Source organism: Crotalus tigris, unplaced genomic scaffold (genome assembly GCF_016545835.1).
Source record: "Crotalus tigris isolate CLP2741 ecotype Arizona unplaced genomic scaffold, ASM1654583v1 scf7180000018891.247784533:1973344, whole genome shotgun sequence".
In the NCBI taxonomy this organism is placed as follows: domain Eukaryota; kingdom Metazoa; phylum Chordata; class Lepidosauria; order Squamata; family Viperidae; genus Crotalus; species Crotalus tigris.
In genome coordinates this window covers 810,192-838,028 of record NW_024097260.1, presented here as the reverse complement: position 1 = coordinate 838,028, position 27,837 = coordinate 810,192, and the positions used below count along the sequence as shown (strand labels likewise).

General features: G+C 44.7%; 2 protein-coding genes across 3 annotated transcripts in view; both read left to right on the top strand.

The window, feature by feature from the left end:
* Positions 1 to 469: 469 nt before the first annotated feature.
* Positions 470 to 9,497, top strand: LOC120314330 (BRI3 binding protein). The gene is made up of 3 exons (XM_039357307.1): positions 470 to 1,144; positions 3,597 to 3,699; positions 5,252 to 9,497. The coding sequence occupies exons 1-3, from the start codon at positions 950 to 952 to the stop codon at positions 5,665 to 5,667; spliced, it is 714 nt and encodes a 237-aa protein (XP_039213241.1). The 5' UTR covers positions 470 to 949; the 3' UTR covers positions 5,668 to 9,497.
* Positions 9,498 to 10,229: 732 nt separating this feature from the next.
* The window catches only part of DHX37 (DEAH-box helicase 37), a 37,448-nt gene continuing 19,840 nt past the window's right edge, over positions 10,230 to 27,837 (top strand). For both annotated transcript variants that reach the window (XR_005558411.1, XM_039357334.1), the window contains exons 1-14: positions 10,230 to 10,384; positions 11,871 to 12,040; positions 12,173 to 12,285; positions 13,467 to 13,782; positions 15,417 to 15,565; positions 16,603 to 16,695; positions 17,628 to 17,724; positions 18,206 to 18,319; positions 19,231 to 19,332; positions 21,516 to 21,630; positions 22,386 to 22,481; positions 24,703 to 24,782; positions 25,782 to 25,929; positions 27,066 to 27,142. Coding sequence is in view for 1 of the 2 variants with exons in the window: in XM_039357334.1 (XP_039213268.1) it covers positions 10,270 to 10,384; positions 11,871 to 12,040; positions 12,173 to 12,285; positions 13,467 to 13,782; positions 15,417 to 15,565; positions 16,603 to 16,695; positions 17,628 to 17,724; positions 18,206 to 18,319; positions 19,231 to 19,332; positions 21,516 to 21,630; positions 22,386 to 22,481; positions 24,703 to 24,782; positions 25,782 to 25,929; positions 27,066 to 27,142 (1,785 nt within the window). In the remaining variant the exon portion in view is untranslated. The remainder of the gene's footprint in view (positions 10,385 to 11,870; positions 12,041 to 12,172; positions 12,286 to 13,466; positions 13,783 to 15,416; positions 15,566 to 16,602; positions 16,696 to 17,627; positions 17,725 to 18,205; positions 18,320 to 19,230; positions 19,333 to 21,515; positions 21,631 to 22,385; positions 22,482 to 24,702; positions 24,783 to 25,781; positions 25,930 to 27,065; positions 27,143 to 27,837) is intronic.

Sequence of the window (27,837 nt, the reverse complement as noted above, 5' to 3'; positions counted from 1 at the left end):
GAGGGAGGGAGGGAGGAGATGGGAATGAGAGGAAGGAAGGAAGGAAGGAAGGAAGGAAGGAAGGAAGGAAGGAGGATGGAGAGGGAGGGGAATGAAGGAGGGAGGGAGGGAGGAGATGGGAATGAGAGGAAGGAAGGAAGGAAGGAAGATGTGGGAAGAAGAAAGGAGAGGGAGGGAGGAAAGAAAGACGTAGGAAGAAGGAAAGAAGGAATATAGGGAGGATGGAAGAAAGGAATGAATATAGGAAGGAAGGAAGGAGGATGGAGAGGGAGATGGGAATCAGGGAGGGAGATGGGAATGAGAGGAAGGAAGGAAGGAAGGAAGGAAGGAAGGAAGGAAGGAAGGAAGGAAGGAAGGAAGGAAGATGTGGGAAGAAGGAAGGAGAGAGGGAGGGAGGGAGGGAGGGAAGGAAGACAAGGAAAGAAGGAATATAGGAAGGAAGGAAGGAAGGAAGGAGAATCAAATTGGAAAATCAAGATAAACCTGGATGAAATGAGAGACCGACTGACAACCCATTCTCAACTCCCTTTTGCAACGAACCCTGCAGTCCTCTGGCATTGCTCTCCCTTCGGCTTTGCCTGCCCTCCTTCCCTCCCTTTCTCCCTCGTTCCCTTCCTCCTGGAGGGCCTGCCAACACTTCCCAGAAGCCCCTCTTTTAAAACCCCAAACTCCCCACTCCCCACCAGACCCAGGCCCGGGACCCCACGGGGGTCACCAAGAAGGAGCCGGGCGCGCCCGGAGCGCAGAGCGCGCGCAGCCGAGCGAGAAGCGCCTCGCCTCTTCTCGCCTTGCCGAGCCGGGCGCCGGAACCTCCTCGGCCGCGAGAGAGCGCTGCCCGGCCGGGCGAGAGCGGCCGAGAGCCGAGCCGAGCCGAGGCGGGGCAAGCGGGAAAAGCCGCCAGCCGAGCCGAGCGCGCCCGGCTGGAGCGCACGAACGAGCAAGGAGCGCCATGGCGAGCCGGAACGGGGCGCGTGGCGCGCTGCTGTCGCTGCTGCTGCTGCTGCTGCTGGCCGGGCCGGGGGCGCGTGGGGCGCGGGGCTCCCGGGGCGCCGACAAGCAGAACAGCCTCCGGCGGGCGGCCAGCGGCGTCTACCAGGGCGCCAGCGGCCTCCTGGGCGAGGAGAACGTGCGCGCCCTGCAGAAGGTGAGCGGCGCCCGGAGGGTCCCGGCAAACGGGAGTGGGAGGGAAGGGGAAGGGAGCGGGGGAGAGGAGGGTCTGGGGGCTTTGGACCCGGCGGGGCGGGGGGTGTGTGCAGAAGGGGGTCCCCGACTTTGGCGTGGGCGCCCAGGAGGGCGATTGGGGTGGTCCTGGCTGGCCCAATGGGGTGCCCCCTGTAAAGGTGACCTGGTAGGGAGGATGAAGATGAGCAGAGGTTGGGGGTTCCTGGTTGACCTGATGGCGGCGGAGGGTGTGATGCTTGGGATGATGATCAATGGGAAGAGAGGTGGAAGGGAGCTTGGAGGTCTTCTAGTCCAGCCCCCTGCTCAAGCGGGAGACCCTAGCCTAGACCATTTCAGATAGGTGAAAAAGCCTATCTAGAAAAGCCACCAGTGATGGAGCACCCACAACTTCTGGTGGCAAGCTGTTCCACTGGTTAATTGTCCTCACTGTCAGGAAGTTTCTCCTTAATTCTTCTCTCCTTGATCAGTTTGCAACCATTGTTTCTTGTCTGCCCTCTGGTGCCTTGGAGAATAAATTAAGCCCCTCTACCTTGTGGCAGCCCCTCAAATACTGGAACACTGCTATCATGTCTCCCCTGTTTCTTCTTTTCTGTAGACTAGCCAGACCCAAGTCCCACAGCCGTGCTTTGTATGTTTTAATCTCCAGGCCTTGGATCATCTTAGTTGCTCTTCTCTGAATTTTTTCCAAACTCTCAACATTTTTTTTTTTGTGATGTGGTGACCAAAACTGGATGCTGGATTCCAGGTGTGCCTTACTAAGATTTTATAAAGCGGTACTAATAGGATGATGATGTGGACCTCTGATGAGCGAACATGGTCATGGTGGTGATGAGGATGATCAGAGGAGTTAGAGATCCTGGTTGACCCGATTGGGGGCCCACAAGGTGACCTGATGGTCTTGGTGGTGGTGGTGATGGTTATGATGGTGGTGATGATGGTTATGGTGGTGGTGATGATGGTTATAATGGTGGTGATGATGGTTATGGTGGTGGTGATAATGGTTATAATGGTGGTGATGATGGTTGTGGTGATGACGGTTGTTATGGTGGTGATGATGGTTATGGTGGTGATGTTAGTTATGGTGGGTGGTGGTGATGGTTATAATGGTGGTGATGATGGTTATGTTGGTGGTGGTGATAGTTATGGTGGTGGTGATGATAATTGAATATGTTCAGTATCCAGGTTGGCCCAGTTGGGACGCCCACTGAAAGTTAAGCTGATGATGGTGGGGATGGTCATGAAAGTGAACGTGGCCATGGGGGGGACAACCAGAGATATTTGGTGTCCTGGTTGGCCCAGTTGAGGCACCTACTGGAAACTGACCTGATGGTGATGATGGGGAAGGTTTAGGAGAAACGGGAGAACTTGTGCTACATGTTCATCTAGGAGAAGACAGTTCTCAAGGGTTTCCACCTCAGCACCAACTTGATGCCACATAATGAGTCGCTCAAGGCTGCGAAAAACAAGGAGGACCCGTTAGGAGAGGAGATTAATCGATAATATTACACAGTAATTGTCATGAGGAGATGCTTGGACAAAATTCTGGCGGGAGGAACTTTATCAGGATGGAGAAGACGGTGGTTATGGTTGTAGCAAGGAATGCTCTGTTGTCTTCTCCTGGATGTCCTTCTGGGCCCATCCATGTTCTCTCTTGCACCCAGACTTTCCGTGAGTGAACTATGGCACTTTTCCTTTCTTTTGGAAGGAGAAGACCATCCAAAACCAAAGAAAGACCAAAGAATGCAAGGAATCTCTTTCAGCTTAACCTTCATTGATAAAAATTCTTTCCTAGACAGACAGACAGACAGACAGACAGACAGACAGACATTGCTTCCTGGAAGTTGGTTCATTGCTGCTTTTTCCCCATCACAGCTCCTCAGCCGTTTGGGAGCACATGACAGGAACCCCACCCTGTGCAGATATGGGGTTCAAAATCCAGGATAATGATTCATAAATACCTTCCTGCTGTGTCTTTTTGTCGCTTTCTCTTTCAAGTGTGGGTGAGGCAGGAATTGAAGTTCACAAGGCTTAAAGTTGCCAAGTCAGGAAACCCTGACTTAGAAGACATAGAAGCAGTTGTGAATGCTCCAAAACTGGAAGTTTTTAAGAAGAAATTGGGCACCCATTTGTCTGAAATGGCTGACTATAGGGTTTCCTGCCTGAGCAGGGGGTTGGACTAAAAGACCCCCAAGGTTGCTTCCAACTCTGTTATTCTATTCTGTTCTGTTCTGTTCTATTCTATCCTATCCTATCCTATCCTATCCTATCCTATCCTATCCTATCCTATCCTATCCTATCCTATCCTGTTGTTCTGTTCTGTTCTATTCTAGTCTAGTCTAAAAACTGGATTTCTTTCCTAAGAAACACTTAAAATTGTAGAGGATGAACAGAGTCTTTATATTTTGCCTTTCCAGTTTTTCTCCAGACTGACGGAGCGATTCGTGTACGGAGTGGACGTTCTTGTAGATACATTCTGGAGAATATGGACAGATCTTCTAGATGTCCTTGGAATTGATGGTAGGTGGGCAAAACAGTAGCTGGGGCGGTCGTTCCCCAAGCTTATTTTGATTTTATTTATTTTTATTTGATTATTACATTTATGTGCCAGCCACCCCATTGTCGAGCAACTCCATTGCACCTCGATCAAGTAAGGAAAATAATAATTTGTGAAGAGTCCCTTGCTATAAAGCAGACATGTCAAACACAAGGCCTGGGGGGCCGGATGCGGCCCGCAAAGTGGTTTCATGTGGCCTGCAAAACCATCCTGGACACAGTGAGGGAACGGCCCCTGCTGCCTTGGCCCTGGCCCAGGCTGGCCGGGAGCCAATGTACAATTTTGTGGCGGCCATCTATGCTGAAACGCATTCAGTCTTAGCTCCACAAGGCTGTCTGGAAACAGCGAGGAACCAGCCCCTGCTATGTCGCCCCCGCCCCCTGGGTGCATGCTGGGGAGGTGTCCCCCTTTGTGAGGAATGAAGAAATGCACCATCGCCTGGAAGTGGCCAGCAAATGGCCCTCGCCTACTTCACATATCCGGCTTGATGGGCTCCGCCTTGGTCCCACCCCTTTCTGCCAGAGACCCTCAGATCGGTCCTGCCCAGGCCCCCACAGGCACCGTTGACGTGAACGATGTAGAGTTGGCCATGCCTACCCAGTAGGCCACACCCACTCTATCCACGCCCACCCAGTAGGCCGCACCCACCCCGGCCACACCCACCTGGCCCCCCAAGGGCAACCGCAATGCTGATGCGGCCCTCAATGAAATTGAGTTTGACACCCCTGCTATAAAGGAAGGTTATTTTTTTTTCTTTTTTTTTTATTAAAATTTTTTGCAATTTTACAATAAAATCCCTCTCCCACTGCCTCCCTACCCTCCCAGAAACCCTCCCCCCATCTTCCCAGAGCTGAATACAGGGTTAACTAGAACTAAAAATACAAAACATTTAAACTTAAATAAACCTCAAACAAAAATTACATTAAAAAAAACAAAATTTTAAGTACTTTAAGTCCAATATATATAGAAAAGAAAAGAAAAAGAAAGAAGATTTCTTTCTCCCATATTTGGGCTGACAGGGTGCACATTCAAGGTAATATATATATATATATATATATATATATATATATATATATATATATATATATATATTAAAAAATACTTATTATCTTAAACTTTAAACTTTAAACATAAATTATTCAAAAGCTAAATAATATCTTTTAATATCATACTTATACTGTATAAAGTTTATCCATCTTTTCCACACCAAGAGATATTTCTCTTGCGATTGATCTTTCAAATGAGCCGAAATTTTTGCCATTTCAGATAAGTAAGAAACTTTAAAAAAACCATTCCTCCAAAGTAGGCAAAAATTCCTTATAAAGGAAGGTTGTTTAACATGGATGTTTTATAGTTAATTGAGTGGGTTTGAGGAATTCTGGGAGTTGAAGTCCACAAGTCGTAAAAGGGCCAAGTCTGAAGACATCCGATGAATGTTTTTTTTCAATTGTCGATGCTTGTTTTCCTACCTCGGCGGAGCGAGCGTTGACGGTTTCTGCTCTGATTGTTTTCCAGGATCCAACTTGACCCATTATTTCAGCCACACCGCCCTAGCCAACAATCCCGCTCGGGCCCTTTTGCTGATCGGGGCCATCTTGTTGGCTTATTGGTTTGTGTCTCTGCTCTTGGGATTCTTCTTCTATCTCCTGCACGTCCTGTGCGGCCGTTTCTTCTGGATCATCCGGATTGTCCTCTTCGCTCTTTCCTGCGTCTACATCCTTCAGAAATACGAGAGCGAGCCCGAACACGCCGTCCTTCCCCTCTGCTTCGTGGTCGCCGTCTACTTCATGACTGGTCCCGTGAGCTTCTACTGGCGGAGGAACAGCCACAACACCCTGGAGGAGAAGATTGATCACCTTGACAGCCAGATCAGGCTTCTGAACATCCGTCTGTCTCGCGTGATCGAGAACCTGGACCGAGGAGGCGACTAATGGGAAAGTCACACTTCGCACGGGAACACAACACAGGCGATCCGGGAAATCACCACGTCTCGTCCACAACGAGGCGGACATTGGGGTCAAGGAAGGGTGCGCCATCCGGCCATTAAGTCTTCGTGCGTAGCTTACCTGTCCATACCCTGAACAAAACATTAATTAACTTGTAAGATAGATTAGCTGTACATTCAAAGATGTTCTCCCATAAGTAGGGTTTTATCTGCTGTTTTCCAACATCTTTTGTAAAAAAAAAAAAAAAAAGGAGGGAGGGAGATTTAATAAAGGCCCGTGAAGTTGTTCGTTTCAAGCAACAAAATTCTCTATACACTGGACACCAACTTCACCTTCAGAAAGAAGTAAGGAAGCATGAAGAATTCGACCAGCGTTAGGAGGATCCGTTTTTCTTCTTTTTTTCCATCCTCCCTTCAGTCATAATTTCATGTTGTGCCTCGTTTCATCTTTTTCATATAACTGCAGAGGAAAAAATAATACGTTTTGAGTCAGATCCATATATTGTTCGCCCTGAATTTTGAAAGCAAGATATGTTGCGTCCTTCGGAGGTCAACCACGAGCATCAAAAGTGCTTCTGTGTTGTTGGTTTTTTTTTTTCTCCTGTCAGTTTCATTAGAAATTTGGCCCTTTCTTTTGCCTACACACAAACACACAAAAGCACAAAAAAAAAAAAAACAGTCCACCTTCCAGCCCCTTCTGCAAAATTTCTCCAGTTAAAGTCTTCTGGCTTTTTTGCTCATCTTCCTTGACACAACTTAACCAAAAGACCTTGAGGAAGAAAACTTGAGTGTCGGTCAGATAAAATTAGCAACGGAGGACAGTCCTGGGTGCATAACAGCAGGAGAGAAGTTGGCCTTTCAGAGTGGAAGTTACTGTACATTTCTATCAAAATTAGGCATTGCTTGAAAAAAGAGAAAGGCAGAAATAAGCCCATCAACCTCAGCTTGACTCAACCACGATCGGCGACAGATTAAAAAAGAATTGCAAAAAAAAAGGGGGGAGTGGGATACAGGAATCTTTCTCAGGATTAACGTGGCAATAAATTCCATAAAATCCTCAACTTTAGAAGGGTCTGTGCTTTGCTCATCTATCCCAAATCTTTTTTTCCCACAATAGATACTACGGAGGACCCGATTGTGTTCGGTCCTTTAAAAAGTGGAGTGGCTAATTTGGTTGGCCACGAAAAAAATTGCCCAAGTGACCTGTTTGCTGTAAAATGGTGCCCGTAAAATATTACTGGCCCCATCAGGGCCAGTTTCAAAGAATTAACTTTTTTCCCCACAAATGTTTCTAACCTCAACAACCACATAACTCTTTTTGGTTATGTTACTCCACAGCCTTTTATTTTCTGGGAAAACTGGAAGTTGCTGGAATACTTAGCATCACCTGGCCTTGTGATCCCCCCCCCCACTTTTTTTGTGCCTGTGGAAGTGGGCAATTAATTTGCCTGGGTGAGACTTAGTGTGTGTGTGTGTGTGTGTACATATATATATATATATATATATATATATCTGTTCTGATCTAAATGACATTACAGACTTTTCAAAGCTTGTGAATTGGCAATTGTCTCCTTCCTTCCTTCCAGAAAAAAAAATCATTTGTTTTTTTCCCAGCATTTTTTGAAGATTCCCAATCGTTCTAAAATGAAGATCCTCTGGAAAGGGGAAAAAAACACCTCTTTTCTTCCATGATTGAACGTCTTCAAATAAAGAAAAGGCAACTTGGAATTGAGAGAACATAGGCTAACATGAACTCCGTCCTTTAAATCAGCTTCCCATAGTGGTGATGCGGGAACTAGTAAATATATATATATATGTATATGTATAAATAGATTTGATATACACAGCGTTTTGTTTTGTATAAGGCTGTAGTTGAAAAAAGAATATCGAGATATATATTGCCCCTGCTGCCTTGGTGCAGATTTGGCTAGATAAAGTTCTCTTTTATTTAAAATTAAACAGGAGCACAAACTACCGGTACTTGAAATAGACCGTTCTTGCCATTTCCACCTTCCTTGAAGGTGAAGGTGACCTTAAGGCATTCTCCCCCCCCCCTTATTCTATAAAAATGCAGATGTGGGTGGATTTTCTCTGCTTTATTTTTCTTCTTGTTACTGTTCACTTCTCTTGTGGATAGTACCATAGTGGTGATTTTTTTTTTCACCTTCGTTCATCTAGAGACCTAGAAAATACCCCGCTGTGCAGAAAACGGGCATTTGTGTGCTATTTATTCAACATATAGGTTGAGGAAGCAATATTGCAGTTAATTATTGATGACTGGGTTGGCCACGGGCAACAGTAAAGTTTTTAATTTGATGTGTCATTCAGGGAAGCAGAGGTGAAATGTTCAAACTAACCAGCTGCGATTCTTTTCTTACAAACCTTACATCCGTTTTCGAATTGGTTCCAATTTTTTTTTTTCCAGGCTGAATTAAGGTTGGATATGCATTGTTGTTAATTCCTCACATTTGGAAAAACAGTTTTGCATTGCAGGCCAGTTTACTGTTACAAACTCTGCAGATAATTTTCCTCTCATTGCAATGTCAGCTGATCTTGGTTAATTCTGACTTGGATTGCCCTTCAGATTATATGTGTAATTGGGGTTAGAACTAACCATGATGATATAAGTGGAAGCAAAATACTAGATGCTGGAGCAGACCAGAGAAAGGGGGTGGGTCTTGCATTCCTTAAAAGCTAATTCTCTTTTGTATAGTTAAGAGGTATTAGACGAGCTAAAATTCCACTTTGCCAAGATTTGTACATTCCTAGGATGGTTTTCATTCAATAAATGGACCAACTTTAATTTCTTAATCATTCAAAACCACTTAACAAACCCCAATCTGGCTGGAATATTACAACAATGGCAGCTCAAGGGATTTTTTTTTCCCATCCGAGAATTCCAGTCTTGTGTTAAAATCAGAGTGTCGTGCCGGCGTTTGTTGTAAACCATCCGTGTAATTATTGTGGTTGATTGAGGCATATCAGCCTGGCCAAGAAATAGAGCAGAACTACTGAATTTAATGAGTTTTTTTTTAAAAAAAAGTTGTCTTAGGTTTTAGAATATTGTGTGCAAACGTGTGCTAAAATAATATGATACTTTTGCCTTTTGGGATATGATTAGGGTGTTTTTTTCCCCCCAAAGCTGCTTTACAGAATTGTGGACCGTTTTTATGTTTCTGCTGTAGGTTATAATTTTTTGTTGTTGATGATAAAGGTGGTGTGTTTTTTTGCTGGTTAATTTGTATTTTGCAGCTAAAATTCTATCTGAACCCGCTTCTCTTATCTTCTCCTTCTTTTAAAGATCTTTAATCTTTCTTACATTTTGCATGCAACTTAAAACTGCTTCGTTAATTCCCTGGATCCTTGTTGCCAAGCGCCATGTTTAAAAATGACTCTTTTTCCCCCCTGTTGTAAAAGCAGAAATATATATATATATATACTTGGATCATAACTGTTTATCTGCACTGAGTATAGTGATTGATTATCCTATCTGGACATCTGATCTCCTAAATATTAGGTTGTTTTTTAAAAGTCTTTATGGCAAAATTATGTGTTTTGTTTAAGAAAAAAAAGATGATTTTGCTGAGAAGGAAGTGTCGTAGGCTTCCTTTTAATCGATGAACTTAATAAAACCTTAGTTCTATGAATGATGCTGTTGAATAACTGTGAAGATTCGGGGGGGGGGGAATTGTCCATGCCTTTATTTATTATCTGATCACCAGACCTATGTACTTCTACATGGTGAATTGTTTGTAGACTGATGTCACAATTGAACTATGGCGTGGTGACCAAATAAACCTTAAATGTTTACTGTAATTTTTTGCAATGGTATCTTTATTGCATCTGTCTGTCTGTCTGTCTGTCTATCTATCTATCATCTATCTTTTTTTGTAAGAAAAGTGCTGGAACTCACATCTTGTTAATCTTTTATTTAAACAATTATATATTCAGTTCTTAACATAAAAAACCTCTGTTGAAATGGAAACATGGCAAGTTCTGGCATCTGTCTGGAACGGTATATAGGGTCTCCTGCTTGAGCAGGGGGTTGGACTAGAAGACCTCCAAGGTCCCTTCCAGATTCAATACTATTCTATTCTATTTCATTCTATTCTATTCTATTCTATTCTATTTTATCTGAATTCCTATTCTATTCTATTTTATCTAAATTCCTATTGCGTTCCATTCCATTCTATCTAAATTCCTATTGCGTTCCATTCCATTCTATGCTATTCTATTCTATTCTATTCTATTCTATTCTATTCTATTCCATTCCATTCTATTCCATTCCATTCCATTGTATCTAAATTGCTATTCTATTCTACTCTATTCCTTTCTCTATTCTATTCTATTCCATTCCATTCCATTCCATAACACTCAGGGTTATCAGCGCCACCTCCAGGTCTGGATTTCCCGCCGCGTTTTGCCTCCCACCTGCTCTCCTCCTTCGAACGGGCTTCTTGGTACCATAGAGTCGGAGCCCGAGACGGGACGGAGTGGCGCTGGGCGAGTTCTCGCGAGACGGGGCGCGAAGAGACGGCAGAAGGCGGAAGTGTTTGCTCCTGCGGAATCCACGTGGGAGGCTCTGTTGATGCGCGCCTCGATGGGGAAGGCGCAAAAGAGGCGCAATTGGCGGGCGCGCCTGCCAGGATCGCCCAGGAGGGGGGCTCCCGCTCCCCAGGAGCCTGTGCAGCTAGAATTGGGAGGTGAAGATTATTATTGTTGTTGCTACTATTACTATTATATTTTAAACCGCCTTTTTGATATTCCTTATAACAACAACCTTGCAAGGTGGGGTGGCCTGAGAGAGGGAGGGGCAGGCCCAAAAGATCCAGGTAAAGTCTGTCCCAGGGCTTGCTGTTTTCCCGTCTTAAATACTGTTTATTTATTTAACTTTTTTTGGGGTATCCCGCCTTGAATTATTGTTCTAAATACCCCAAGGTGGGGAACATACATAATACTCCGTCTTCTTTCCCCCCCCCCCACAACAACCCTGTGAGGTGGGTTGGGCTAGGAAAGAGAGACTGGCTCAAAGCTCACCTCACCCAGCTGGTTTTCAGGCTGAGGCAGGACTTGAACTCAGGATCTTGCCCACTTTCTTGCCTGGCTTGCCTGAGCCATTAGATTAGACCAAACTGGCTCTCTTTTATATTCCATGGCCATCTCAAAAGCAAATTAACGTTACCTCTTAAGTTGACTACTTTTTTAAAATGTGTGTGTGTGTGTGTGTATGTTTGTGTATATATGTTTGTGTGTGTGTGTCTTAAGTATTTTTTATGGTGCACCCGGTCAGCCCAAATATGGGAAGAAGAAATCCAAATTTAACACACACACACACACACACACATCCTGCCTCATTACTTTATAAATAACGCAAGGCAGTGAACATAAACTTTCCCCCTTCTGTTTTTTTCCCCACAACAACAACCTTGTGAGGTTGAGGTTTGCACAGTCAGCTGGATGTTTAGAGCGGATTTGGCATTTTTGTCCACCTATCACAGTGGTTCTCAACCTTTTTAATGCCGCGACCCCAACCGGTTGTAAGTTGAGGATTACTCAACCAGTCATAAGTTGAGGACTACTCAACTGGTGCAGCACCGTTTGCAGAATAGGACTTTTGGTGGGCTTAGCAGGGCAGAGACAGCCTGGACAATTCCTATTGGCTTTTGAAAGCCAATAGAATTGGACTCTATTCAAGAGAGTCTATTCTATTGGCTTTCAAAAGCCAATAGAATAAAAGGGAGTAGCACAGCTAAGGAAAAGGGGGGGGGGGGAAATGGCCGACTGCATTTGGCGAAACCCCCCCCCCCCGTGAAATGGTCGTTCGACCCCAAATGGGGTCCCGACCCACAGGTTGAGAACCGCTGGTCTATCAAGTCCTTGCAGAGGAGCTAAAATAGGCCAGTTTGGCAGTGTTAAAGGTATCGTTGTCACAGGATGTCAGCTGTTCCAAGTAAAGCTGCCTTTTGCAATTGACTGATGGGGATTTTTGTCAGTGCCGATGATGCTCCAGCGATGCTCCCAGCTATTTTGGGATTGCACCCAAGGCACCTGTGACTGTTGGCACCATCTTTGGTTTTGCGTTCATGGGACTTATTTCGGAGTGAACGTGCATGGAGGTGGACTAGCAAAGTAGGGTTACAATCTGATCTGGTGAGTCCTCGTTCTCTTCCCCCCCCCAAACCCTTCTAGATGAAACCATCTTGAAAGGAGTGGATGAGAGCAACGCCCTTGTCCTTCCGTCCCGAAAAACTCAGGAGAAACCAGCCACCTGCCTTAAACGCCCGGGAAAGAAACCCCTGACAAAGAAGCAGAAGAAGAATTTGCAGAAGATTTTGGAACAAAAAGCAAAGAAAGAAAAGGTGAGGTGATTGATTGATTGATTTCAGGAAACCCATGCTTGAATATTGTGACGTGGGGAGGCAGGAGACGTCACCCCCCCCCCATCCTCGGCTCATGTCCTTTGTTCTGTTTGGTTGGGTTTGAAATTCTAGCGAGCGGAATTGCTGAAAAAGCTGAGTGAAGTCCAAGTGCCCGAGGCCGAAATGAAGCTCCTCTATACCACCTCCAAGCTGGGAACAGGGAAACGGATGTTCCAGGCGAAAAGGTAAGGTAAAAAAAGTGGGAGGGGTCCCTGGTGCTCTCTGAGCTTGGTGGTTTTCGTGCAGACGTTTCACGACCCGGTGCTAGAAGGAAGTGGGGTTTGCAGAATGGAGAAGGAGAGGGGAGAAGGAGGAGGAGGAGGAGGAAAAGGAACAGGAGGATTGTGGGAACGTTGGTGCTCTCTTAGTTTGGTGCTTTTCTTGCAGATGTTTCATGACCCAACTAGGTAACATCATGAGTGCTAGAAAGGGATGAGGTTTTCTTGCAGAGATTTCATTACCCAAGTAGGGAACATCCTCAGTGCTAGAAGGAAGTGGGGTTTGCAGAGAGGAGGAGGAGGAGGAAGACTGTGGGGTCCTTAGTGCTTTCTGAGTTTGGTGGTTTTCTTGCAGACATTTCATTACCCAACTAGATAACTAGTTGGGGGGGACTGGAGGCTAAAACATATAAGGAACGGCTGCTGGAACTGGGTATGTCTAGTTTAACGAAGAGAAGGACGAGGGGGGACATGATAGCAGTGTTCCAGTATCTCAGGGGCTGCCCCAAAGAAGAGGGAATCAAGCTATCCCCCAAAGCGCCTGAAGGCAGGACAAGAAGCAACAGATGGAGTCTAATCAAGGAGAGAAGCAACCAAGAACTAAGGAAAAACTTCCTGACAGTGAGAACAATTAACCAGTGGAACTACCCGCCTCCAGAAGCGGTGAATGCTCCAACACTGGAAGTTTTTAAGAACAGTCATTTGTCCGAAATGGTATAGGGTTTCCTGCCTGAGCAGGGGGCTGGACTAGATGACCTCCAAGATCCCTTCCAACTTTATTATTATTATTATTATTATTATTATTATTATTCATAATCAGTGTTAATTTGCTTTAAGGAAGGGTCAAGTTTATTGGCTCATTTTATTTATGCAACACAGGCATATGTCTCGTTGGATGGCGCCTTTCTGCGCCCATTTGAGCTTTTAGCTTATATACCCTTTGGGAGATGCAGATGATGTTCAAAGACGGCAGCCACTCTTTCTGGGCACCTCCAGATATGGGAGCCCCCAGAATTGTTAGAAAAAATATTTATCTAATTGGGGGGATTCTGAGAGCGGATATCCACTCATCTCCAGGCTGGTGTCCATCATCTTCCCTGGTGTCTCTTCAGAGCTTGGGGGATAATGTGGAAGTCTTGGTATTCCAGGTCAGTCCAAGAAGCGAGTGCCGGCTGGTCGAAGAAAATCAAAAGCGTTGGGGGCGCCAGAAGGAAAAGAGGCAGACTTGAATTGGAGGAGGAAGAGGAGGAGAAGGAAGTTGAGGATTCTGAGGAGGAAGAACCACTTGAACAGGCACTCCCAGAAGCCTCCACCACCACCGAGATAGAATCCAGAAAGCTCTCCAAATCTCCATTCCCTTTGCCCAAAGAACTTGATAAAATTTCCGGGCAAAGAAATGTGACCACTAAGCCTCTGTCTGAACCTGCAGTGTTTGTTCCGGTGGATCGATCCCCCGATATTCAGGTCAGTTTTGAATCCAATCCCTAGAGAATGTTCTCGTGCCTCATTCAGGTTGGCTAACGAAGCAAACTTGAGCTGGACACACGTATCACATACATCAGAGCTCAGGGGCTAAATCAGATGCAATTAAACCATTTGGTCCGGGAAATGTGAAGCAACGTGCAGCTTGCATCGAAAGAGGTTCTTAGGGTGGGAATATTAACCACAAGCTGGCTTTAAAACTCCAAAATGATGTGTGCTGAAATTAAATGTACAGTCTGGGCTACCATAGTGTTTGTTCTTTGTAAATATTCTTTGTTTGAGGGGGCCTGGGTGCTCTCTGAGCTTGCTGGTTTTCTTGCAGACGTTTCATTACCCAGCCAGGTAACATCATCAGTGCTAGAAGGGAGTGGAATTTAGGGAGGGAGGAAAGGAAGGAAAGAAGGAAGGAAGGAAGGAAGGAAGGAAGGAAGGAAGGAAGGAAGGAAGGAAGGAAGGAAGGAAGGAAGGAAGGACTATGGGTTCCTTGCTGCTCTCTGAGCTTGCTTGTTTTCTTGCAGACGTTTCATTACCAAACTAGGTAACATCATCAGTACTAGAAGGGAGTGGAATTTAGGGAGGGAGGGAAGGAGGAAGGAAGGAAGGAAGGACAGACTATGGGTCCTGGGTACTCTCTGAGCTTGCTGGTTTTCTTGCAGACGTTTCATTACCCAGCTAGGTAACATCATCGGTGCTAGAAGGGAATGGAATTTAGGAAGGAAGGAAGGAAGGAAGGAAGGAAGGAAGGAAGGAAGGAAGGAAGGAAGGAAGGAAGGAAGGAAGTACTATGGGATCGTGGGTGCTCTCTGAGCTTGCTGGTTTTCTTGCAGACGTTTCATTACCCAGCTAGGTAACATCATCAGTGCCAGTAAGGAGTGCTGCTTGCTATCGGTCTTGCCTGTCTGGGTGGGTGGGGACGGTCTTAGAGATTCTTTGGTTGACTGTTTATAATGGCTCTTTGGTTTCTTGATTGGGATATAATTGCTTACTTCATTGCTGGTCTGAAGGTGACCTTGGAGTTAATCTATGCTGACCTGAGTTCTAATTACTGGTGGAGAGATGCTTGATTTTTTTTTTTGTTCCTTGTTGATTGTCTCTTTTACACATACAGATGTAGTTAATGTCCATGTGTCTATTGAGGGCTGAGCCGAGGTGGCGCAGTAGTTAGAGTGCAGTACTGCAGGCCACTTTAACTGACTGTGTTCAGCAGGTCAGCGGTTCAAATCTCACCGGCTCAAGGTTGACTCAGCCTTCCATCCTTCCGGGGTCGGTAAAATGAGGACCCAGATTGTTGGGGGCAATGTAAATATATATATATATATATATATATATATATATATATATATATATACATTGCTTACTGGTGTACACCGCTTAGAGAGTGCTTGCACTTAAAGCGGTAGATAAGTCTCATAAATAAATAAATAAATTTGTCCCAGGGCCAGGCTTCTGAAAATTCCCTAGCATTTTTGGGATTTGCCCTGGTCTAGGACGGTCACCTTTTCCCAATTGAAACTGTGATTAAATCTGTCTACATGTTGTGTGAAGTTAAAGAATTTTCGTCATGCCTTTTGACTGCCAGTTGGTGTTCATGGATATTCTTTTGTTTCTCTTGGAAGGAAGCCAGGTTGAGACTCCCCATTCTTGGAGAAGAGCAAGTTGTGATGGAAGCCGTGCGGGAGAATCCGATCGTCATCATATGCGGGGAAACAGGTTGTGGGAAAACCACACAAGTGCCTCAGTTCCTCTATGAAGCAGGCTACGCAAGGTATAAACTGGGGGGGCTTCAAATGTAGCCCCTTGTGCAGATAGTCCTTGACTTACAACCGTTCATTTAGTGACAGTTCGAAGTTACAACTGCCCTGGGATCGATTTTCACACTTACGACGACTTATGTGGTCGTGGGATCAAAATTTGGATGCTTGGCAACCGGCTCATGTTTATGGCCGTATTCTGGGACCGTGTGATCCCTTTTTACGACCTCCTGACCAGCACAGCCAATGGGGAAAGTCAGATTCACTTCACAGCTGTGTTACTAACTTAAGAGCCGCAGTGATTGACTTAACAGCCAGGGCAAGTCAGGTCATAAAATGCGGCAAAACTCACTTAACAAATGTCTGGCCTAGCAACCAAAATTTTGGGTTCAGTTGCGGTCAAAAGTCAAAGGATTAGTTGTGTTGGCTTTTAATTCTTTTCTCGGTTGCATCTCCCTGTGCTTGCTAGAATAAAATGAAATCAATTAACAATAGCCTACACACACACTTTAGCTTCAAGCCTTCATTTCCACAAAGCTCTGATACAAATAATTTAAACCAGTGGTTTTTTCAAGCTTTGTTGTTGTTAGTTGCGAAGTTGTGTCTGACCCATCACGACCCCATGGACAACATTCCTCCAGGCCTTCCTGTCCTCTGCCATCTTCTGGAGTCCATTGAAGCTCACGCCTGCTGCTTCAGTGACTCCATCCAGCCATCTCATTCTCTGTCGTCCCATTCTTCTCTTGTCCTCCATCTTTCCCAGCATCAGGCCCTTCTCCAGTGAGTCCTTCCTTCTCATTACGTGGCCAAACTACTTGAGTTTCAACTTCAGGATCTGGCCTCGCACAGACTTCAACTCCCAGAATTTCTCTGCCAGAATCTTGAAGTCCATCCATGCTGTCTATGGAATCCCGCGAAGTGAAGTCCAATCGTGCGGCTAGAGAATTCTGGGAGTTGAAGTCCCACACATCTCAAAAGTTGCCACAGTTGGGAAACTCTGCTCTTAACTAGTCTACTACTACTAAAACCTCATCTCAATTCTGTTTTGTAGCACCGGCGGCATCATCGGGGTTACCGAACCGAGGCGTGTAGCAGCGATGTCTATGTCTCAGCGCGTCGCAGCAGAAATGAATTTATCCCAACAGTAAGGATGGCTCTTTCCAAAATTGGTTTCAGATATAATTGGGGGGGGGGTGGAAAAAAAAAACCTCTGTTGAAATAGAAACATGGCATCTGTCTTAAATTCGAGAAACCATTTGAGGACTCAGCTGTGCAGGTGAGATAGATTTTTCAGGGAATTTAAGTAGCTGGACAGTGACGTGATGATTTTGTGCTTTGCATGATTATGACTCTGAGTGTTTTTTGAGAATAGCTTGACTCCCTCTTCTTTGGGGCAACCCCTGAGATATTGGAAGACGGCTATCATGTCCCCCCCTCGTCCTTCTCTTCATTAGACTAGACATACCCAATTCCAGCAACCGATTCTGCTAGCAGTCATTTCAAAACCCAGAGAACGTGTTTGGTCGGATCGAGTTAGTCAAAATAATACTAAGGAACCAAACTAGAGAACAAGCTGAAACAGTGGCTTGTAACTTTGTAGAAATTGTTCTCCAAAGCACCTGAAGGCAGGACAAGAAGCAATGGATGGAAGTTAATCAAAGAAAGAAGCAACCTAGAACGAAGGAGAAACTTCCTGACAGTGAGAACAATTAATCAGTGGAACAACCTGCTTCCAGAAGTTGTGAATGTTCCAACACAGGAAGTTTTAAAGAAGAGACTGCACAACCATTTGTCTGAAATGGTATAGGGTTTCCTGCCTGAGCAGGGAGTTGGACTAGATGACCTCCAAGGTCCCTTCCAACTCTATAACAATAATTAGGAGGAGGAGGAAAAACTGGACGATGTTTGGAGATCAGGAGCCTAACATTATTTAAGCATCGCTGTTTACATTTGCCCTAAACACATCCAGCAAGATGGGTGTCCTAACTGGATGGGTTTAACAGTCTCATCTCAGTTTTGTGTGTTGTGAGGGACATCTTGACAACCTCAACATGGTGTCCACATTCTTTGTACCAGGGTCATTTCCTACCAAATCCGTTACGAGGGGAACGTGACGAAGGACACGAAAATCAAGTTCATGACGGACGGTGTGCTGCTGAAAGAAATCCAGAAGGTGGGGACTTCATATTTTCCTCCTTTGAAAAGTGAGGTGGAAATTGATTTTAGGAGAATGCACAGCTACGCGGAACATTTTCTAGCTTTAGCAGTCCAAGAAGAAATAGGGGGAGTCAGTAATCTCTTCTTCCTGTTTCCTCCCCAGTAATGAAATAAAAGAGACACTTTTTTTCCCACTCCTCCTTAAAAAGGTCTTGAAATTGCGACCACAATTGGGATCAGAAACTCTATTGTTAAGCCAGGGGGTTGTTAAATGAGTCATGGCCAATTTTGCACCCTTTTTTGTGGGGAGGGTATGTTGTTAAACCGATGACCGCAGTTGTTAAGTGAATCACACGGTCATTAAGCAAATCCAGCTTTGTCCATTGACTTTGCTTGATGTCTTGAGGCCCATTGCTTCTGAATCTCAGTTCACGAGCCTGGCAAACCGGACGGAAATTCTTCCACGTCTTAATTTTTTGTTTGTTTGTTTGTTTCAGGATTTTTTGCTGTCCAAGTATCACGTCGTCATTCTGGATGAGGCCCACGAGAGGAGTGTGTACACCGACATCTTAATTGGCCTTCTATCGCGTATCGTCCCTCTCCGGGCTAAGGTAAAGAAGAAAGAAGGATTAATTAATCAAATGCACGCCGTGTTTCCACGTTGAGATCCGTTTAATCGAAAGGTGTCTCACTTCTAAATAACTCCGGCCTTCCAGCAAGCTAAAAGCCAGATAAAACAATTGCCAGATTCAAGTGAAAGCACATGCACCCCACGTTCCTCCTCTCGTTCCTCCCCCCCTAAATCTTTATCATCTTTAATTCTGCCCAACCTTTGAGAGACTTTATTGTTTTTCCTTTGAAGGCGTTTCATTTCTCATCCCAGAAGCTTCGTCAGTTCTGACTGGATGGTGGGGAATGGAAGAATTGGTACTCCTCGCAGACAGCTGGTCATTGGCATCCTTTTAGAGCAGGGGGTCTTCAAACGTGGCCCTTTTATGACTTGTGGACTTCCACTCCCAGAATTCCTCAGCCAGCATGCCTGGCTGAGGAATTCTGGGAGTCGAAGTCCACAAGTCATAAAATGGCTAAGTTCGAAGGCCCCTGTTTTAGAGGGTCGTTGAGGCCACTTGGAGGCTTACCTGTGTCCTCAGGGTCACCTGAGCGGTGCAAATGGCTGAGGAATTCTGGGAGTCGAAGTCCACAAGTCATAAACTTGGCCTTTTTATGACTTGTGGACCTCGACTCCCAGAATTCCTCAGCCAGCATGCCTGGCTGAGGAATTCTGGGAGTCAAAGTCCACAAGTCATAAAAGGGCCACATTTGAAGATCCCTGTTTTAGAGGGTCGTTGAGGCCACTTGGAGGCTTACCTATGTCCTCGGGGTCACCTGAGAGGTGCAAATGGGTGTGAAGCTTTACTGGCTACAGGATGTTTTCTGCCCTGGATCCCTTCCCTGTTGAAGACGGGCTGAGGCCGTTGGGGATGAGTCTCTGTCTTCCAGCGTTTCATTTCTCCGTTCTCAGAAAGGGCAGCCGTTGAAACTGATCATCATGTCTGCGACGCTGCGCGTGGAGGATTTCACCGCTAACCAGAAACTATTTCCTGTTCCTCCTCCGGTTATCCAGGTGAAAAGGGAATGGGGTGTTTGTGTGTAGGTGCGTAGGAACAATAAATAAGTTTTTTGAATATTTTGCCCAGGCTTCCTTCATATCTGTGCTTCATTGCAACCCTTCTTTTGGCCAGTTTCATCCCAAGGCCTTCCCGCTTCTTTTTTCTTTTAATAAGAATTTTTTTTATTAGTTTTCCAGTTTTACAATTAAGTATTTGGAAAGCCACATGGTGATTGGGTTAGTCAATAGTTCAATAACAACATCTTTAGTTGATGACATCATCAAAAATTTCTTCTTCATTTCCCTTAACATTTGCTATATCATATTTAAGCTAGTAAATTTCCAATTATATCAAACTCAGTTAAAACATTTATCCAGCGCTTTTTTTGTCATAGAACGCCCAGAACGGGGTTCCAGCACCTTTTTGAGATGGAACCTTGTAGGGTAGGCAAGGCGGGTTGTATGACATGTGTGAGTTCCCGCACTCTTTTTTTTTTTTTTTACAAAAAAAAGCACTGCATTTATCAATACGTTTTTGCTTATGCATATTCATATCCTGTTTTTAAGTTTTACCTAATTTTAATATTTATTTGCAATACTCCAATTTAACCTTAATATCCATACTATTTTATTTCCAGGTAGCCCAAATTTCCTTTATTTCACTCCATAGAAGTTATACTATCTAAAATACACCTATTACTTACGTAAATATATTCATATTTTATTTCATAAACATTTCCTATTTCTCATCCTAATACACCCCCACAGTAATGGAGTATCCTTTATTATGTCAAATCTATCATCTGCATTATCTGGGCTAAACAATAATTCAAAGCTATTTCCTAATACTTAATTTTCATTTCCCTTATAAGTCTAACTCCTCAATATTGACCCAATTGATCCCTTGTTTTTTTATTATTTCCTGGCAATATTTAACGCTAATAATCAAATTTCCCTTCATCTCAAAGTCTCCCTTTACCCCATTAGTTGAAACCTTAAGAAAGGCCTTCCCATTTCTGACTTGGCCTTTACTCTGGTGAAGATAAAATTAAGCTGAGTTCAGCGCTTGATAATTTTGCATTTGTACGTGTTGTAGACTTACAACGATTCTTTTAGTGAGCATTCAAAGTTACAACGGCATTGAAAAAAGGGACTTAGGACCGTTTTTCACAGTTAACGACCGTTGCACCATCCCTGTGGTCACATGATCAAAACTCGGGCGCTTAGCAACCGATTCGTATTTACGACGGTCGCAGCATCCCGGGGTGTCACGCGATCCCGTTTTGCGACTTTGACCAGCCAAGTCAATGGGGAAAACCAGATTCTTTTAACAACTGTATTACTAACTTAACAGCTGCAGGGATTCACTTAACAACTGGGGGGAAAGGTCGTAAAATGGGGCAAAGCTCACTTAACTGTCTTATCAAGGCAAAATGTGGGGCTCAGTTGTGGTCATAAGCCAAGGATTACCTAGATCGGGTAGGCAACCTTGGCTCTTTTATGACTGGTGGACTTCAACTCCCAGAATTCCTGAGCCAGCCATGCTGAGGGGAAAGGGAGAGGTTTCTAAGCTAAGCCAGGCTGGCTCAGGAATTCTGGGAGTTGAAGTCCACCAGTCATGAAGGGGCCAAAGTTTCCCTCATGCTGGCTCAGGAATTCTGGGAGTTGAAGTCCACAAGTCATGAGGGGGCCATAGTTCCCCCATGCTGGCTCAGGAATTCTGGGAGTTGAAGTCCACGAGTCATGAGGGGGCCATAGTTCCCCCATGCTGGCTCAGGAATTCTGGGAGTTGAAGTCCACGAGTCATAAAGCGGCCTAGGCCAGAGGTAGGCAACCCTGGCTCTTTTATGACTCGTGGACTTCAATTCCCAGAATTCCTGAGCCAACATGGCTCAGCTTGGAAACCTCTCCCTTTCCCCTCAGTGTGGCTGGCTCGGGAATTCTGGGAGTTGAAGTTCACGAGTCATAAAAGGGCCTACGTGGCCTACCCCTGACCTAGATCATAATTATGTATCGTATTTATGTTAACTATAAAATAAAGAGCTGTCCGTGACTGGAAGCCTTTTATTTCGAAAATTTAAGGAATAGGGCAGTAATTTAACCCAGAACCTTCTGATAAGGTTGATTTAAATTGGGGTTCAGACCATTGTTTCGTTGTCTTGCCATTGTATTTTAACCTATGGTCTTTTCTATGTCAGGTAGATGCGAGGCAGTTTCCGGTCACCGTTCATTTCAACAAGAGGACCCCGTTGGATGATTACAGCGGGGAATGTTTCCGGAAAGTCTGCAAAATTCACCGAATGCTTCCTCCAGGTCAGAGGGCTGATTAAAAGAAAAACGAACAAAAACAGTTGCCTGAAGAGATACCTATAAAAATCGAATTTTGTCTTTGCAAAGCATTCACGTAACAGCAGCAGCACATTATTCCCTGATGGTGTTTCAATACAGTTCCAACTGTGGGGTCCTTGCTGCTCTCTGAGCTTGGTTATTTTCTTGCAGGCGTTTCCTTACCAAACTAGGTAACATCATCAGTACTAGAAAGAAGCAGGGTTTGTACCCTTTAGTTTAGGAAAAAACAACTCCTACATTAACATCTTTTGTCTTAAAAGAAAAATACAATAACAAAGCTTTCAATCATGCAAACAACTTTTTACTGAAAGGTCAAAGTTTGCATTTGGCATGCTTTTGAACAATTAACGTGATTTTTGCTGTTGTACGCATGCTGATCATTTGTCTAACCTTGGCTCATACTTTGTAAGTTTGAGAGCAACGCATGCAGCACTCAGGTCATCTGTTAGTCTGTTTCTGGTGTCAGATTTGATATAATTCAAAGTTGAAAACAACACGCTCACTCTGGAGGCTTGTTTTGGCTAGGAAGGGGCTTGAGAAATGGCTTTTTCCTGCGAAGACTTAGCCAAAGAGTGAGGTATGCGTGCCCACAGAGAGGGCTCCAAGTGCCCCCCCCCCGCTGGCACATGTGCCATAGGTTCGCCACCACTGCTCTATGCACTTTGTAGCGTTCTCTTTGGTGGTCCAGTTTAAAAGGCCACCGTTCTTTCCTTTTGCAGGAGGGATTTTGGTGTTCTTAACTGGACAAGCCGAAGTCCATTCCCTGTGTCGGAGGCTGAGGAAGTCCTTCCCTTTTTGCAAAAATGCAACGCCAGGTACGTTTCGCGCTCTTTGACATTTACTCCCGTGTCCTGTCCCAAAGGTGTTTTTTCAGGAGGCCGCTGGACTTTCTTGTTTTTCTTCCGAAGACGTTTCGCTTCTCATCCCAGAAGCTTCTTCGGCTCTGACCGGATGGTGGGGAGTGGAAGGATTTATACTCCTTGCAGATGGCTGGTCATTTGCCTTCTTTTAGAGCAGTGGTTCTCAACCTTTTTAATGCCACGACCCCCCCCCCCAACCGGTTGTAAGTCGAGGACTACTCAACCGGTCGTAAGTCGAGGACTACCCAACCGGTCGTAAGTCGATGTCTTTCCCTGCCCGGGAGTGCCGCACATGCGTGGTGCCGCCCCCTGCGCCGGCCGAGGCGTAGCTGGCAAGCGGCAGAGACGGCACAGGCCGACCACCGGCTGGGCCACCAGCTGGCCCAGCCCAAGGGAGGTAAGGCACCCGCTGGGCCCCACGCGCGCCAGCAACCCTCCCTGCGCCCGCCGGTCTCCCACCTCCCACCCCTGGCCCTCTTTTACTTACATTTTTAGTAGTTGCTCAGCAGGGAGGGGTGGAAACTTCCAGACAGCTCGCCTTCGCTGCAGACAACTTGCAGCACCGTTTGCAGAATGGGCCTTTTGGCGGGCTCAGCAGGGCAGAGACAGCCTGGACAATTCCTGTTGGCTTTTGAAAGCCAATAGAATTAGACTCTATTCAAGAGAGTCTATTCTATTGGCTTTCAAAAGCCAATAGAATAAAAGGGAGTAGCACAGCTAAGGAAAAGGGGGAAGAAAATGGCGGACTGCGTTGTTTGGTGACCCCCGTGAAATGGTTGTTCGACCCCAAATGGGGTCCCGACCCACAGGTTGAGAACCACTCTTTTAGAGAGTCGTTGAGGCCACCTGGAGGTTTACCTGTGTCCTCAGGGCTAAATTGAATAGTGCAAATGGACGTGGAGCCTTCTTGGCTGCAATGTTTTCGGGAAATCCATTCATGCTCCTGCATCGTTCGAAGGGCGTCCATCCTAAAGTGCATAGCTAAACGTCTTATCTTCAGCTCTGACCCCCGTGTCCTCCATTTTAATCCTTCCTCAAGTAGCAGCGCGGAAAAGGGCTCTCAGTCCTTGAGAGTGTGGCCTTGCCTTCTCTGACCTGGGAGGGGGCAACCTGAGGCCATCCAGAGGGTTTGGGGGGTTGACCTGCCCCAGGAATTGTGGGAGGTGTGGATTCAAGCATTAGGAGTTATTTACCCGCGCTCTGCATTTCTGCAGGTGACCTGGTTAAAATCTTCAGAGATGCGTAGCTGTTTTTTCTTTGCTAAGGGCAGAAAATGTCATAACAGGTAGTCCTCAATTTATGACCACAGCTGAGCCCGACATGTTGCTAAGTGAGGCAGTTGTTAAAGGAGTTTTTGCCCCATTTTACGACCTTCCTTGCCACGTTAAATGAATCACTGCAGTTGTTAAGTTAGTAAAATATTGCCGCGTGAATCTGGCTTCGCTCATCAACTTCGCTTGTACGAAGGTCGCAAAAGGGAACCACGTGACCATGGAATGCTGCGACCGTCATAAATATGAGTTAGCTTCCAAGCGTGTCATAAATATGAATCATTTTCCAAGCGTCCAAATTTTGATCACGTGATCCACAGGATGCTGCAACAATCATCTGTGTGAAAATGTTCGTAAGTCACTTTTTTTTAGTGACGTCGTAACTTCAGGTGGTCACTAAATGATCCATCGTAAGTTGAGGACTTGACTTTAATTGATCTTCTCCACTTTTTCAACTCTCTGAAAGGACCCTGATATCCGGTGATAAGTGAAACCCCCCCAGTAGGAAGTTCATCACTCTCTTAAATTGCCTTTTTGAATCACTCACTCCAGAGCTGTGTTTCTCAGTCCTGGCCATTTTAAGAGGAGAGGGCTTCACCTCCCATAATTCCCAAGCCAGAATGGGTGGACTTGCTGGGGAATTCTGGGCGTTCATTCATCTGTGTCGACTGGGAAAATTTGGGAGTTGGTCCAACCCTTGTTGGCTGAGCGATGGTCCATCCATGTTGCTTGGGGGATTCTAGGTGATGTCCATGTTGGCTGCGGAATTCTGGGAGTTGAAGTCCATCCATGTTGCCTGTGGAATTCTGGGTGATGAAGCCCGTCCATGTTGCTTGGGGAATTCTGGGAGTTCTACTAACATTTTATAGACTTGGTTGAGAAAGACGTGGCTTTGCTCTTTGTAGGCTCTGACGATGAGTACAGTTCTTTGAAAGAGATCCGAAGGTTTAAGAAATCCAGACGGAAAAAGAAGCACGCTCTTCAAGTAAGCAAAATTTTCCTGCAATTGTCATAGATGCGGGCTGGTTTCCAAGAGCCCAAAATTTGATCACATGACCATTTACATGGTGAACCACTTACAGGCACAAGCACCAGTTGCAAGTCACTTTTTTCCAGTGCCATTGTAACTTTGAGTAGTCACTAAATAAATGGTAATGTCAAAGAGTAAGATGATCAGGGGCCTGGAGACTAGAACATACGAAGAATGGCTATGGGACTTGAGTTTGGCCAATCTAAAGAAAAGAAGAAATAGGGGAGACATGATAGCAGTGTTCCAGTATCTGAGGGGCTGCCACAAGGAAGAGGGGGTCACGTTGTTCACCAAAGCACCAGAGGGCAGGACGAGAAACAATGGTTGGAAACTAATCAAAGAGAGAAGCAACCTGGAATTAAGGAGAAACTTCCTGACAGTGAGGACAATTAACCAATAGAACAGCTTACCTCCAGAAATTGTGGGTGCTCCATCACTGGAGATTTTTAAGAAGAGACTGGACATTCACCTGTCTGAGAAGGTATAGGTTCTCCTGCTTGAGTAGGGGGCTGGACTAGAAGACCTCCAAGGTCCCTTCCTATTCTGGTCTAGTCTAGTCTAGTCTAGTCTGTAATTTTATCATGTAATTCTATTCTATTTTCTGTTCTATATTCCATTCTATTCCATTCTATTCTATTCTATTCTATTCTGTAATTCTATCATGTAATTCTGTTCTATTCTATTCTATTCCATTGCATTCCATTCTAAAGACAACCTATATTTGCTCCTTAAAAAAAAATCCCCAAAATAATCTTAGTTTTGCACATTCATCTCCTAAGTACCCTAAGTTACTTAAAGATAACAATCTGATTTATCTTCTTGCTTTAGATGATTGGATATGTTCATACTTTTCAACTATGTCTAAGATTCTCCCAAATGCCTTCTAAATTTTAAATCTAGAAGTTTGTCGAGTCTTTGAAGTTGGGTTTTTTTTTTTTTCCTTTTTATTTCTAGGCACTGCCCAAAATTGATCTGGATAATTATTCCGTTCTGCCGGTTGACGAAGGAGACGAAGACCGCGAGGCCGCTGAAGACGATGAAGAAGCAAACTCGGTTGGTTCGGATCTTGACCTTGATCTGGGCGAAGATTGCCTTCAAGAAGGTTTGCAAGCATTGAAAGTTGGTTGAGTTTGCACAGAAGACCGGGAGATTTTTTTTAATCATGGTTAGCCGATCAAACCACATTAGCCTGAACCATAATAAGATAAGACACCATCTGATTCAGCTTCTTTTTTTTTTCTATTTTATGGACAGATCTCGCCTTCATACTATCATAGGATATGGAATCCTGACTTGTTCAACAAACCACAAATGTAAAGTTAGCAGCTTATTGTATAACCTCCTCAAAGATGTTGGTCTTTCTTTAACAGCGGGAGACCTTTTTTTAAGATCAAGTATCTCTGTTTTTAAAGTAACCACTCTGTTAGATTTACGGTCAATAAATATAAATAAAGTAACAAAGAGACTAGTTCTCATGAAGCTGCCAGAAAATATAGCTGCTGATTTTCTTCTTCCCCTGCCTTAGCTCTGATTTGCAAAACATATTGAAATGTATTTATTTACTGGTTATATTTTTACTTATTGTCAGAATCCAATTGTATTTCATCTCTAGTTATCGACTATGGAAAACCCCATTTCTGCCCTCTCTGGATTCTGTCATACGATGAAGGGGAAGGGGGGGTGAACAAAGGCCCTCACTTCCTTTGGTACACTTCAAAGGACTTGAATGTGGATACCACCAAAAGGACTAACCATAACATCAGCTTTCATCTACTCCCCTCTGAAGTCTCCCTTCCACTGGCAGTGAGGAAAAAGGGGGTGGAAATGTAAAGCCTGGGATTGTCGCTGGAAAGACAGTGGGGTGGGGCTGCTGGGGACCCCTTAAAACCTTGAACCGTAGGGCTTGGGCCCCAGGTCCTGTCTAGAACGCCTGCAACCATTTTCTCTTAATAAAGGGTGCCTGTTGGAAGAAATATTCCAAGAGTTCTGCCTTCTTAAGATGCAGAGTAGGGTGGGTCCTTACACTTATATTTTTATACCGCCTTATTTCCCGAGGGTTCATGGAAGAGCGAGTGATTAAAACAAAAGCACATAAGGCTAACATCAGTGATCAAACAAAAAATAGCAGAGGTCTGATTGTGTCTGGAAAATACAGATTATAGTACTAATAACCTTGCTGGCTAATCTTTTCAGCACTTAGATTATTTTTTTTTTGTCCTGTTTATAATTTGAATGCAGGTGAAAAGCCGGATTCTTCCCACCCACTTTATGTCCTTCCTCTCTACTCTTTGCTGGCTCCAGAAAAGCAAGCCAAGGTAAGACTAAATACCCTTGTAGGAATATTGGGGTACATTCAGAAAAGCTGCATGTACTTATGAGGGTCACAGTGTCCAGGAGTTGTGCTTTCTTCTTTTGAGACTTTATGGCAAGCAAAATCAAGAGTGGAGCCAGATTCGCTCAAGAACCGTGTTATTAACAACACTGATAATAATAATAATAATAATAATAATAATAATAATAATAATAATAATAATAATAATACTTAGAATTCAAACAGACAAGCACCTGCAACATAACACCCCAGACTTAACAATTGTCGATAAGAAAGACAAAAAAGTCTGGATAGTGGATGTGGCAGTGCCTGGAGATAGCAGAATAGAAGAGAAAGAACTGGAGAAGATAACAAAATACAAAGACCTACAAATAGAAATAGAAAGACTGTGGCAAAGGCAAGCAAGGGTAGTACCAATAGTCATAGGCTCCTTGGGTGCAATCCCAAAACAACTGGAGCACCACTTGAACACCATTGGCATTGACAAATTCGCTATTAGTCAATTGAAAAAGGCGGCCTTACTAGGAACTGCTTCCATCCTGCGACGATATCTGTAATACCATCAAACATCCACATCTGCCTATCCCAGGTCCTGGGTAAGAACTCGATAGGTAGACAAAATGCCAAATCCCGTCTGAACATCTGGCTGACTGTGCGATGATCCATAATAATAATAAT

What these genes read in the sequence shown, in the direction of transcription:
- LOC120314330 (XM_039357307.1), top strand. Translation starts at nt 950, where the DNA reads ATGGCGAGCCGGAACGGGGCGCGTGGCGCGCTGCTGTCGCTGCTGCTG. An exon ending in ACGTGCGCGCCCTGCAGAAG is followed by an intron (nt 1,145 to 3,596) that starts GTGAGCGGCGCC and finishes TTGCCTTTCCAG; the next exon opens with TTTTTCTCCAGACTGACGGA. An exon ending in AGATGTCCTTGGAATTGATG is followed by an intron (nt 3,700 to 5,251) that starts GTAGGTGGGCAA and finishes ATTGTTTTCCAG; the next exon opens with GATCCAACTTGACCCATTAT.